The sequence below is a fragment of the Rhinolophus ferrumequinum genome, chromosome X, assembly GCF_004115265.2.
Source record: "Rhinolophus ferrumequinum isolate MPI-CBG mRhiFer1 chromosome X, mRhiFer1_v1.p, whole genome shotgun sequence".
Lineage (NCBI taxonomy): Eukaryota > Metazoa > Chordata > Mammalia > Chiroptera > Rhinolophidae > Rhinolophus > Rhinolophus ferrumequinum.
Genome location: NC_046284.1, coordinates 75,744,924 through 75,758,242, shown reverse-complemented (window position 1 = coordinate 75,758,242; position 13,319 = coordinate 75,744,924). Strand labels below are relative to the sequence as shown.

Sequence of the window (13,319 nt, the reverse complement as noted above, 5' to 3'; positions counted from 1 at the left end):
ACTAGCCATATTGGCCATTCAACACTTGAAATGTGGCTGGCTAATGCAACTGAGGAACTGAATTTTTAATCTTATTTAATTTTTTGTTTTAAAAATTATTCAGTAAAATAGACTTTGTTTTGGTGTACAGTTCTGTTTTTTGTTTATTGTTGTTTTTTTTCTTTTTTACTTTGGTGAATTTTAACGCAAGTATAGATTCATTTAACTACCACCACAACCAAGACAGCACAGTCCCATCACCCTTGTGCTGCCACTTTATAGTCACTTCTTCCCTACTCCTCATCTGTTCTGCATCTTCTCCTTTAGTTTGAACGTTTAAGTTTTTTAAAGTAATTTTCCTAATCACAAAATCATTTGACCTCATCCCTGAGATTAGCAATTAAAGCTTAAAAAAAGAATCTCTCTCTTTAAGATACAAAGACAAAAAAGCTTTCATTTTATAGTGGCTATGTTTATATTGCATCTCTTTCAAAAGTATATATCCGAACTTTATGTGGTTTGGCTATTCAGTGGCTTTTTCATGGAAAATGTTGTACACTGTATTCTAAAACAAAACATGAATTATTTTCCTACTTCTGGTTTAGATCATTTATGCTAGTGATCTCTTCCATAACTAGGAACAACCTGACCGACTAGAATTATCAGTCTTAGAAACTTTCCATGCCATGGGCACATGTCATGATTTCATCAAATACATAGCTGTTGCTTACCAAGCTAAAGGAAGAAATAAAAATATGATGTATATTAAAATTAGTGAAAGATTTAACTAACTGTTGTAGATGATTTAAAGTGTGATTTCCTACTCTGAATTACTTTTAATTATTTTGGAGTTGTTTTTATTTTAAGGAGCAAAGCTTTTCACCAGGAACCAGTAATAATCAATAATAATAATAGCAACAACAACACCCCTACTTTAACTGCCTTTAAAACATTAATACCCTACTGCCTCTCAAAAGCAACCAGTCTAAAACTAATTCCTCATCTTTTTTTTTTCTCTCCACTACAATCTCTTAACTTCCTCTTTGTGATATCAGTTAATGGCACCACCATCTATCCACTAGCCGAAGCCAGAAACCTGTAAGTCATCCTAGTCATCTCCTTTACCCTCTATAATCTCCTTACTAGGTCTTGCCCTCCTAAATGTATCTTGGAATTGCCCCTTTTCTCTACCCACAGTCTCCATGCCTAATTCAGACCTTCTATTGTACCGCTGCTGCAGTCACAGTAGCTTCCTAGCTGATGTCCCGTTCTCCCATGTCACTTCACTCCACCCCAGCATCGTCTTCCACAGTGCCTCCAAAATGATTCTTCTCTAAAATGCAAATATAATCATGCCACCCCCCTTCTTAACTTTCCATGGCTCACTGTCACCTATAGGATAAATTAAAAACCCTTATTGGCCTACGAAAGGCCTCATAATAAAGCAGTTGCCCTCATTCTCCAGCCTGTCATCTTTCTCTTGTGCTTCTGTTTGTCTGGAATTCCATCTTATATATCCTTGCTGGTTTCTGTTTGTCCTTTAACATTCAGGTTTATCTCCACTAAGAAGCCTTTTCTGACCCATGTTCTCAGGAACAAATGGGTGTCCATTTTCTCTGTTCTCTCTTCTAGTGTTGCTTCCTGTGACTGTGTCATGCTTAGCTTGGTATGTTTAGAATCCCAGTTCCTGGCACATATAATAAGTGCTTAATAAATGTTAGTTGTTCAGTGTTTACTTTTATATAACTCGCTACTGCAAAGAACTGCTTTCCTATCTGATCCTTATCACAACCTTGGAAGATAATAGGGCATATTTCCTCATTTTTCATATGGCAGAACTAATGAGTGTAGTTGGCCAATAATTGGAGAATTGACACTGTAACTCAAATCTTCTGACTCCCAAGTGTGTGTGTGTGTGTGTGTGTGTGTGTGTGTGTGTGACTACATCATAAATTCTTGTAAGATGTCAGCCGAAGAGATGCATGCAGTCATGGTAATAATTCTGGGGTGTGTTTGTCTATGAGCATGTTTCAAATGTCTGAACAGTACCTGAGTCACGTATACCTACATATAGCTTTACCATTCCTGTAGGTATACAAGATATTTTGTGTTTCTTTCCAAGGAGAATAGTAGGGATGAGAACTAATAGAGAAATTTCAGTAGACTGAAGTATTTGTTTCATTCTTTTTTTTTTTTACCCACCTCCTTCCTTGCACCTTCACACCTGGGCCACCTCCTCACTTGCAATCGTTGCCTAGCCTGCTTGACCTGCCTCATTCTTCTTGAATGTGGTATGATGATTGCTGTTTTTAGATTCTATGTCATGTAATTTAATTAAACTGACTTCTGAAATTTCCTTCCAAAAGGTTTCACTGGAAGAAAAAAATGCAACTATTATTTATGATCCTAAACTACAGACTCCAAAGACCCTACAGGAAGCTATTGATGACATGGGCTTTGATGCTATTCTCCACAATCCTAACCCTCTCCCTGTTTTAACTGACACCGTGTTTCTGACTGTTATTGCGTCACTGGCTCCGCCATGGGACCATATCCAAAGCACATTGCTCAAGACCAAGGGTGTGACAGACATTAAAATTTCCCCTCAGCAAAGAACTGTGGTGGTAACAATAATCCCTTCTTTAGTGAATGCCAATCAGATAATAGAGCTGGTTCCGGATCTCAGTTTAGATACTAGAGCTCTGGAGAAAAAGTCAGGAACTTGCGAAGATTACAGTATGGCTCAAGCAGGTGAAGTCATGCTGAAGATGAAAGTGGAAGGGATGACCTGCCATTCATGCACTAGCACCATTGAAGGAAAAATTGGGAAACTGCAAGGTGTTCAGCGAATTAAAGGTAGTATATCTGCTGTTATTTGTTTGATTGTTTGGTAAGGCTTAGTTTTCTGTTTGGGTCTTTTAACTTTTTGCTTTCTTCTTAAGCATAGGTTTTGAACGTGTGGTATTAGAATGCTTATTGCTTAATGAAGTCTGAGGTACAGTGTATTCCCAGGATTAATGTCAGTAAAATTAATGATTATAATTAAAAGTTACATGAGTCTTGAACTAGCAGAGACGGCAGCTGGGGTGGCAATTCATGGAGTTCAGGATCTTTAATTCAACATGCCTGGTGTCTTCTTTACCTCTACTATCTTTCTGTTGAGGCATGCAGAAGCTTGGAGACCATAGATATAGTGGACATACCTTTTTCTTTTTTCTAGTCTATATCACTAAGATTTTCTAAAAAAAACAAATATTTTTAGAAATGATAATGACAACGATGAGAGAGAAACAATTGTGTATAGTGTTGATTTACTCTACAGAATGTTTTCTAAAGTGGCCCAGGAATAACTGATTTAAATAATTATTTTTCTTTTTATTAATTAGTCTCCCTGGACAACCAAGAAGCTACTATTGTTTATCAGCCTCATCTTATCACAGTAGAGGAAATAAAAAAGCAGATTGAAGCTGTGGGCTTCCCGGCATTCATCAAAAAACAGCCTAAATATCTCAAATTGGGAGCGATTGATATAGAACGTCTAAAGAACACACCAGTCAAATCCTCAGAAGGGTCACAGCAAAGGAGTCCATCATATACCAATGATTCCACAGTCACTTTTATCATAGATGGCATGCATTGTAAATCATGTGTGTCAAATATTGAAAGTGCTTTATCTACACTCCAATATGTAAGCAGCACAGTAGTTTCTTTAGAGAATAAATCTGCTATAGTAAAGTACAATTCAAGCTCAGTCTCTCCAGAAACCCTAAGAAAAGCAATAGAAGCCATATCACTAGGACAATATAGAGTTAGTATTACAAATGAAGTTGAGAGTACCTCAAACTCTCCTTCTAGCTCATCTCTTCAAAAGATTCCTTTGAACATAGTTAGCCAGCCTCTGACTCAAGAAGCCGTAATAAACATCGATGGCATGACTTGTAATTCTTGTGTGCAGTCTATTGAGGGTGTCATATCAAAAAAGGCAGGTGTAAAATCCATACGAGTATCCCTTGCAAATAGTAATGGAACTGTTGAGTATGATCCTCTACTAACCTCTCCAGAAACTTTGAGAGAAGCAATAGAAGACATGGGATTTGATGCTACCTTGTCAGGTAATCATCACTTTTTTCTTTGATTCCCGTAATGTTCTTTTATCTCCATTTTGCTGATTCTTTTGGCTTTTACCCATGAGAAATGAGAATAGGTACTGTAATTCTACTTTTTGTAAATATGTCCTAAGGAGGTAGTGATCTATACAAAGATGTATAGGGATGTTTGCATAATAATTTGGAAACATTAAATCACGATACATCATGTGATGAAATTGTTATAAAGCCATAAAAATTATGGTATTAAAGATACTTAATGCCACAGGAGAGTGTCTGAAATATTTTATTAAATTAAAAAAATAAGATAAAAAGCTGTAAATTCATTATCATCAAAATTTTATAAACACATGTATAAATATTTCTACCACATGTATGTTACTTATGTATATGAATGGATAACATTCTTGGTAGCACATGAACTAAAATTTAAAAGTGGTTACGTGCAAATGGTAGGATAATGGTGATATTTGTTTCCATTGTGCTTTCCTATGTATTTTAAGTTCTTTTGTGACAAGGATGTATGTATATAGTTATGTATATATAAGGGGAGAAGCAAATGTTATTTTAAAAAGAAATAAGCCATAGAATTTTAAATTTAGGCATTCAAAGTTAAACTGACTCTAGAACTGGCCCAAAGTCTTCCTATTTCCTGATAGCTCTTACCTTGAACTGAAACCAATAGAATTTGCCTATGTAAGCTTGCTATTTTGAACTGGAATTGAACCAAGTCTTGAATTAAACTGGGAATGCCCTAATGAAATTTCTTGCTGTAAATAACAGTGGGAAATAGTACAACTAATTTCCAGACAATGTCATCATTAACCTTTGTTCTTCTGATTATAATGAAGGATATCAAATAACAATATACTCTTATCAAGCTCACTAAAACTGAAAAGCATAAAAAATTATATAAACACATGCTGAAATGATTATGGTAGACATTCAATATTATTTTATCTTAATTTTGGGTGCACAGCATAGTGGTGAGACATATAATTTAAGAAGTGATTCCCCCTGACTAGTCTATAGTTATTACCATAACATTGACTATGTTTTCTATGCTTTACATCCCCATGACTGTTCTGAAACGAGGAATTTGTTATTTCTTAATCCCTTTCCCCTTTTCACCCTGCTCACCAACCCCCTCCCATCTATTACCCGAACAACTCTAGTATGCATCTGACACCATACATAGTTATTACAGTATTATTGACTGTAATTCTTATGCTATACCCTATGTCCCCTTGACTCCTTTATAACAACCAATTTGTACTTCTTAATCCCTTTACCCTTTTCACCCATCCCCTCAACCCTCTCCCATGTGGCAACCATCAAATGTTCTCTGTATCTATGAATTTGTTTCTCTTTTGTTTGGTTGTTTATGTTGTGCTTTAGATCCCACATATAAGCAAAATCACATTTCATCTGTCTTTCTCTGTCTGTTATACTCCACTCAGCACAATACCCTCCAGGTTCATCCATGCTGCTGCAGGTGGCAAGAATCTATTCATATCCACGGCCAAGCAATATTCCATTGTATATATGTATCACCTCCTCTTTATCTATTCACCCATTGACGGACACCCAGGCTGCTTCCACTTCTTGGCTATTGTAAATAATGACACAGTGACCATATGGATGCATATGTCCCCTTGAAGTAGCGTTTTGGGGTTTTTCAAATAAATACCCAGAAGTGGTATTACTGTTTCCTTGTTTGCCTCTTGTTATAGCCTTTGTTTTAAAGTCTATTTGTTAAGTATTGCTAACCCTCTGCCTTGCTTCAGCTGGTGGGCACCATCTTTGCACTCTCGCTCTCACATTCTCCCTCTGCTACACTCCAGAGTGCCTGTATGTCTAGAAAGGAGCTTTTACAGGCATCTAGTTCCCGAGTTTTTCAGGTTGCTGCCCAGGGGATGCCCCTTAATTGCGTGGCTCTGGTGGTCTGGCGGGCTTACATTCCTGGGTTTGACAGGACCAAGAGATAGTTCTTGGTAGGCTGCCACCCCCAGGACACTGCTCAAACAGTGGACTGACACACACCCCAGTCTTTCTGGGAAAAAGGCCTGTTTGCTTGACCTTGAGCTTCAGCCTGAAGAGTGGGCTTTAAATTTGGCACAGACCTAGAGGCCTGGGACATGCTCTCAGGGAGCACAGGCCAGTGCTCCATATCTTTGCCCTCTCCCTCATCTTTCTCTAGCTCACTGTATCTCTTTAAGCCATTTTCTAATTATGTATTTTTCACATTACTTCAGACACTGAATCTATCAGTTTAGAGGATCAGATTGAAACTCTTTTCTTGAAATTTTTGAAATCTTTTCTGATTGGTCCCTCAAGTCCAGGAAAGTTTACCTTCTTTTTGAATTCATTTAGATATAAGTAGTGTTGCTACAGCCTATAGGAGCACTCATTTAAAGAAACTGTATCTGTTTAATTTATTGTGACATTTTAACACCTGCACTGCCTCTGTGGAAGATGGCAGCTTTTGCTCTTCTGCTTGCCATACTCACTGGGGTAAAGGTCACATTTTTATGGATGTTTGTTGAGACATCATGTCGAGGTAACCAAAAGGGACGACTTCTGTGGCTTAATTTAATACTGTACTTCTAGAATGTGAAAATTACAGATGGTATCCTGGGTTACCTCTGAAATAACTTATTCTGGAAGAAGACCTAAAGTAATTTGCAGTGTAAACTTTTTTTTTCATTGTCCAAGTTCAAAATTAAGTCTTGATAGTAATTATGAGAGAATGTAGTATGATCTTGGCTAGATTAAAATAGTGGTTTTGTTTTTCAAAGCCAGAGCTATTTCCTTTGGGCAAATGAGCCTGCTTTTTGAGTTCTTTAACATAATGGTACTATTTGGTAAATTTTGACCTTTATGTTTTAAATAATGCTCTCATAATCTGGGTGAATAAGTTTATAGTTTTCAAAAGTGATTCACTCAAGAGCAGAGACTAATTTCAGAATTGGGCGAATCTAGTCCTTTGCTATTCAGTGGCCTTTGCTATACTCAGACAGGCAGTACTACCATTACCTGGGAACTCGGTGGAAAAGTAGAATCTCAGGCCTTACCCTACATGTACTGAATCAGTATCTGCATTTTAACAAGATCCCCCAGGTGACTCCAGGTGACTGTATGTGTATTAACATTTTAGAGCTGTTATTATACTGATTAGAGGAGTGTATATCATTATTAATTAGTGAAATGCCAGGGTGTTGTTAAAGTTTATTCAAAAATGCCTTTCTTCAATATCCTGAAAACCAACTTGGCTATGTAGGGCTTCCTCTGTGGGCTGTCCAAATAGACCTGAATCTTTTTTTTTTTTTTTGGCTGAAGGGGAAGAAAGAACAAGTTAGATAGGTCAGTGGAAATTCCCACATCACTTCTTTTCCTCCTTGTCTCTACAGGAGAGTAGAAAATCTTTAGCTTTTTTTGCAGGTGCATGGATATGCTAGAGAGAATGATTTGTTCCTTCCTGGGAGGTGACTAATACTGCAGTAAACTAAGTACTGGATAAACTAAAACAGAATGGCAGATTTTCTGAGACTGCAAGGGAGCTACTGGGACAATAGGTCCTTTCCACTGTTCCACAGTCCCTAAACATTCTATGGACAGATTCTCCGAATACGCCTTTGTGCAAAATGATTACTGCCGACTTACTCCTCCTTGCCTCTTCTTCCACTGGCCACAAAAAATTTTAATTTTAAAAATACTATATATTAGTGTTAAAAATTCAAATATAATATACAGAAGTGTCTCTAGAGGAAATTTGTTCATTTGTCATTCTGTTCCTGCTCTAACTGCATTCCCTGGAAGTAGCCACCATTCATACTTTGGCTTGTAGCCTCTCAGGCTTTCTTATGCATGTTTTCATATAGACATAAACTGAAATTTTTAAAAAATACCATCATACTGCAGTGCTGTTTTGTAAATTGCTTTTTGTTTCACTTACTGTATCATGAATTGCTTTAATGCCAGTATGTAAATTGTTAACATGATGATAAAAATTTGTTATAAAAATAAGAGCTATCCATTAAGAAACTATTCTCTACCTAGGTTTTGGGGTGGAAATAATGGCTGGAAGAACTTTTGTTTATTCAGTTAGTTCAGATTTTCCTCAGAACTGGGATGGGCAGCATTGAGATTAGAAGTCACTTCCTAGAAAGTGTAAAGATAACATTGCTGAGGGCTCTAGGTCCATGCTGGTTTTAAAGGAATGGATTGTCAGTGCCTGAAGGAGTGGATTGTGATGAATGACAAGGACACAGCTGGAGAATACGTCAAATGATAAAAATCTTTTCCTGTCCACCAGATACAAATGAACCAATGGTAGTAATAGCTCAGCCCTCATCGGAAATGCCGCTTTTGACCTCAACTAATGAATTTCATACTAAAATTATGACACCAATTGACGAGAAGGAGGAAGCAAGGACTTTATCTAAGTGTTACATACAGGTCACTGGTATGACTTGTGCTTCCTGTGTAGCAAACATTGAACGGAATTTAAGACGAGAAGAAGGTGAGACAATCTTAAAGCCTGTTGTTTTAGATTCTAGTTTAACGACCCTATCCTTTTTTTGGTCTCCTATGTGCTTTGATACCGCATTTATGATCCTTAACAAGGCCTCATAAAGACTATCAGTAATGTGCAGGACAACCTTGATTTTCTGACAGCCAGTTTTGGTAGTGTTTTGTTCCCTTAGATATAGTTCCTATCATGTTTGCCTTATTATCACATTTTAATATCAATGAAATTTGTAGGAAAATAGCAGAAGGAAATGCATAAGATTACCATTCTTTACTGACCGTGGCTGCAATGGATTTTAAGAACATGCGTTTCCTGATAAAGTTATGTGAAAAACTATTAGAATCCGTAAGTTTCGGAATTACTATACCCAGGCAAAGCGTGAGACCAAAAAGTTTGTTTAGAATTATATTGTTTGCTTCAAACAGTTTGATCACTGATCTTTCCTTGTAGTAAAAATGTTCAAAAGTTACTTAATTTTGTGTGTAAGTTTTAATTTCAGGTTACAAAATCTTAGGTATTCTACAGCATATTTTATTTTTTATTCAGTCACACTCTGATGTTTTAGCTTATAAATTTCCAGTCATGTTATTAGACTTCACAGTATGGTATAGCAGATTTGTTAACCATAGAGATATGTAATTATGTTTAATGAGACTGAAGTCATAGGTTTGGTACTTAGGTAGACCTAGCCCCAGATGTTTTTTCGTTTGTCTGTTTTTGTTTTGTTTTGTTTTTTAAGTGTGTTTGTCCAGGACCCATCAGCTCTAAATCAAGTAGTTGTTTCAATCTAGTTGTGGAGAGCACAGCTCACAGTGGCCCATGTGGGGATCGAACCCGCAACATTGGTGTTATGAACATTGCGCTCTAACCAACTGAGCTAACCGGCTGCCCCTTGTTTTTGTATTTGTTTGGCTTTTATCACATTGATATTTTTAAATTAAATTTATTGGAGTGACATTGGTTAATAAAATTATATAGGTTTCCAGTGTACAGTTCTATAATACATCATCTATATATTGCATTGTGTGTTCACATGCTCTTAGTCACAAGGGCCAAATATGTAAGATTAGTATAAGCTTATTCCCACTAGTAGGGAAACAACTCAAATAATATGTAGTAATAATGCAGGCCTGTGGCCAGTAGAATTGCCTTATATATAAAGGCCAGAACATTATTATAACAAAATGTGTGTTATGAAGAGCCATCTCCAGTTCAATATTATCTTGTCTATATTCTGTCCCAGCTAGGCCACTGCATTCACTTTTTTTTTAACTAAATAACACTTGTCCCCTCACAGTTGAGACTGCATTATATTTCTTAAAATGAATAGACAGAGTTCTAATTATAGTTTGAAGTAAGAATTTTAAAAATTATCCATAATTTATAAAAGTATGAGTTGTGATCAAAAGATACGGAGATGTATAAATAAATAAAAATATTACAGTAAAAGGCACATTGCCATTAATCCCCCTAAAATACTCCCTCTCACTTCGAACACACTTATCCCATCATTCTTGCCACTTTCTGAAGCAATTCTGGAAGTCCTCTTTTGTGAATGTCTTTAGTTGCACTAAAGACACTTGGGGCTGCCTCGATGTCCTGAATCATTTTTACTTTGGGGAATAGCCAGAAGTTGCATGGTGCCAGATCCTGTGAATAAAGTGGATGAGGACACACCGTAATGTTTTTATTTGACAGAAATTGCCATACCAGAAGCGATGTGTGACACGGAGTGTTTTGACAATGGAGGGAGGATGATTTATGGCACACTTTAAAACACACCTTCTTTTAACCGTAGCTCACACCCGACTGACTGCACCAAAGAAGTTGAAACTTGTCACACACTGTTACTAAGGTTTGATACACCACATCCTGTATCGAAGATGTGTCCTGCCTTTCTGTTGGATGGCACTTGGTAGCAGCATTCACCATGTTTTTTTTTTATCACAATGGAAAGGCTCCATGTCACATCATTTCTGGTATGGCAATTTCTGTCAAACAAAATCATTACGGTGTTTCCTCATCCACTTTATTCACTGGAACTGATACTGTGCGACTTCCGGCTATTCCCCAAAGTCAAAATGACCATGAAAGGTAAACGTTTTGAATCGATTCAGGACATTGAGGCAGCCACGACAGCGCAACTAAAGACACTCACAAAAGAGGACTTCTAGAACTGCTTCAGAAAGTGGCAAGAACGATGGGATAAGTGTGTTCAAAGCAAGGGGCGGTATTTTGAGGGGAATTCATGGCAATGTGTCTTTTACTGTAATAATTTTTAATTTAAACATTCAGCGTGTTTGTTGATCACACCTCGTGTTGAACCTGTTTTTGAAACTTAAAAAATCAGTGTTTTCCTTCTATTTTTGTTTGGTTGTAGACTATGTTTAACTGAAGCAAAATGATTTTTTTCCCTACTTTATAAAGTTTCTCTTATTACTGATACTTTCCTCTGAACCAATCCTCTGAATTATTTGGTACCCACAAAGCCCGAAGAAGCTTTTTATGTAGAAAACTTAGATTACATTAGATTCTTTGTTTTCTTATTAAAAACTATTAGTAAATTAATATTTGATTATTTTTTTCTTATAATCAAACCCCAGAGCTGACCTATGGATTATTGACCCCTATTCCCTATCAGGTAGCTACCAAATGCCACAGATTCCTAGAACGAGATGCTACTTCTGCTGTGTGGAATTCATTTTCTTCCTGGAGATAACAGCAATAGCTAGCTAGAGAAGTGGGATGGTTGTTAACAAAAAGCTTACACCAGAGAACAGTGTGACTGCCATAAAATGAGCTCCTTTGTTCTGTTAACAAGTTGTTTGGCAATTTTTTATTCTAGGAATAAGAGCATTTTAGATTAGTGTGTACCTGACAGTAAAACTGGAGAGTTTTAAGAAATTACTGTTATTTGGTAATATTATAATGTATATGTTGGTTACATTCTTGGATTCTTTGCTACAACTGCAGTGATTTCCTAAGTGCATGAGTTCCTTTCTCTAGCACTTGCATCTTATTAGTTTTTAAAAATGCTTTATATTTACATGATATAGCCTCAACTGATTGCAATTCATGGGCCTTATTTGGATCCCAATTCAAACAAACTGTTAAAGTAATAAACAGTTATAAGACAATTGCGGAATGTGAATATTGCCTGGATATTTGACGATATTGAAGAATTATATTAGGTACCATGTATCCCCAAAAATGAGACCTAGCCGGATCATCAGCTCTAATGCGTCTTTTGGAGCAAAAATTAATATAAGACCCAGACCGGGACTTCTATCATATAATATAAAACCGGGTCTTATATTAATTTTTGCTCCAAAAGACCCATTAGAGCTGATGGTCCAGCTAGGTCTTATTTTTGCGGAAACACGATATTATGTTTTTTTTAAAAGACAAGTCATTATCTTTTAGACATACATATTTTAATATTTATGTAATGAAATGATGTGGTGTCTGGGATTTGCTTCAAAATAATCAGGGTAGGGCGGTCAGATGGCTCAGTTGGTTAGAGCGCGAACAACAGGGTTGTCGGTTCAACATGGCCAGTGAGCTGTGCCCTCCACAACTAGATTGAAGACAATGAGCTGCTGCTGAGCTTCTGAAGGGGCGGCCAGATGGCTCAGTTGGTTCGAGTGTGTGTGAGCTCTCAACAATAAGGTTGCTGGTTCAATTCCCGCATGGGATGCTGGGCTGCGCCCCCTGCAACTAAAGATTGAAAACAGTGACTAGACTTGGAGCTGAGCTGTGCCCTCCACAACTAGATTGAAGGACAACGACTTGGAGCTAGTGGGCCCTGGAGAAACACAGTGTTCCCCAATATTCCCCAATAAAAAAAAAAAAAAAAAAGTAATAATCACGGTAGAGGGCAGGGAGCAAGTGGGTAGGAATATCAATGAAACAAGATTAGCCTGGTATTATTGATAATTGTTTAAGCTGAGTGATCAGTATATCAAGTTTATTATGTTCTTCTCTCTTTTGTATATATATAATTGAAAATTTCCATAATAAAAAGTTTCAGAACATAAGGCCCCATTTTCAAATAGTTTTGTTTGGTTTGTGTTCAAGACTATAGAAAAATTAAGTAATAAATTTCTCTAGATTCACTGTAATCCTTTCCCAGTTAAATGAAAAAATAGCAAAACTATTATAACATCACTCTTTTTATAATGAGTATTATCTCAATTGTTTTTCTTATTAATTATCCTAGGAATATATTCTGTACTTGTGGCTCTGATGGCTGGCAAGGCAGAAGTAAGATATAATCCTGCTGTTATACAACCCCCAATGATAGCCGAATTCATCCGAGAGCTTGGATTTGGAACCACTATGATAGAAAATGCTGATGAAGGGGATGGTGTTTTGGAACTTGTTGTAAGTAAGAATTTTTGTGTAATTAATAAAATTTCCAGGAAAAACTTAATGAGGATTCAGAAAAGAATTCCAAATATAATTAAAGGTTGAGAATATAAGGCATAAAGGGAAAATTATGGGAAATGGAAGGATGAGATATGACTTAATGGTGGCCTTCAAGCATGGAATGTAAAAGATAATCGTCATATCTCTATTAAGAATCAAAAAAGAAGAATTAGGTTTCAATGAATAAATGATAAGTCAACTTTTAAAAATTTAATACGATTCCTACCTAGTAGCATGTAAAAGAATAAATTCCAGATGCATTAAAGACTTAAGTT

The 13,319-nt window shown here is 36.6% G+C and overlaps 1 protein-coding gene across 6 annotated transcripts in view; it reads left to right on the top strand.

Moving 5' to 3' along the window:
• Positions 1–13,319, top strand: part of ATP7A (ATPase copper transporting alpha) — a 115,454-nt gene that overhangs the window by 62,351 nt on the left and 39,784 nt on the right. For 4 of the 6 annotated variants that reach the window (XM_033110595.1, XM_033110577.1, XM_033110562.1 and 1 more), the window contains 4 exons: positions 2,346–2,835; positions 3,366–4,091; positions 8,401–8,607; positions 12,836–12,999. In XM_033110595.1, coding sequence (XP_032966486.1) covers positions 2,430–2,835; positions 3,366–4,091; positions 8,401–8,607; positions 12,836–12,999 — 1,503 coding nt within the window. In that variant the 5' untranslated portion in view covers positions 2,346–2,429. Of the gene's footprint in view, positions 1–1,034; positions 1,078–2,345; positions 2,836–3,365; positions 4,092–8,400; positions 8,608–12,835; positions 13,000–13,319 lie in introns of all 6 variants that reach the window. The other 2 variants (XM_033110585.1, XM_033110606.1) reach the window with 2 other exon arrangements.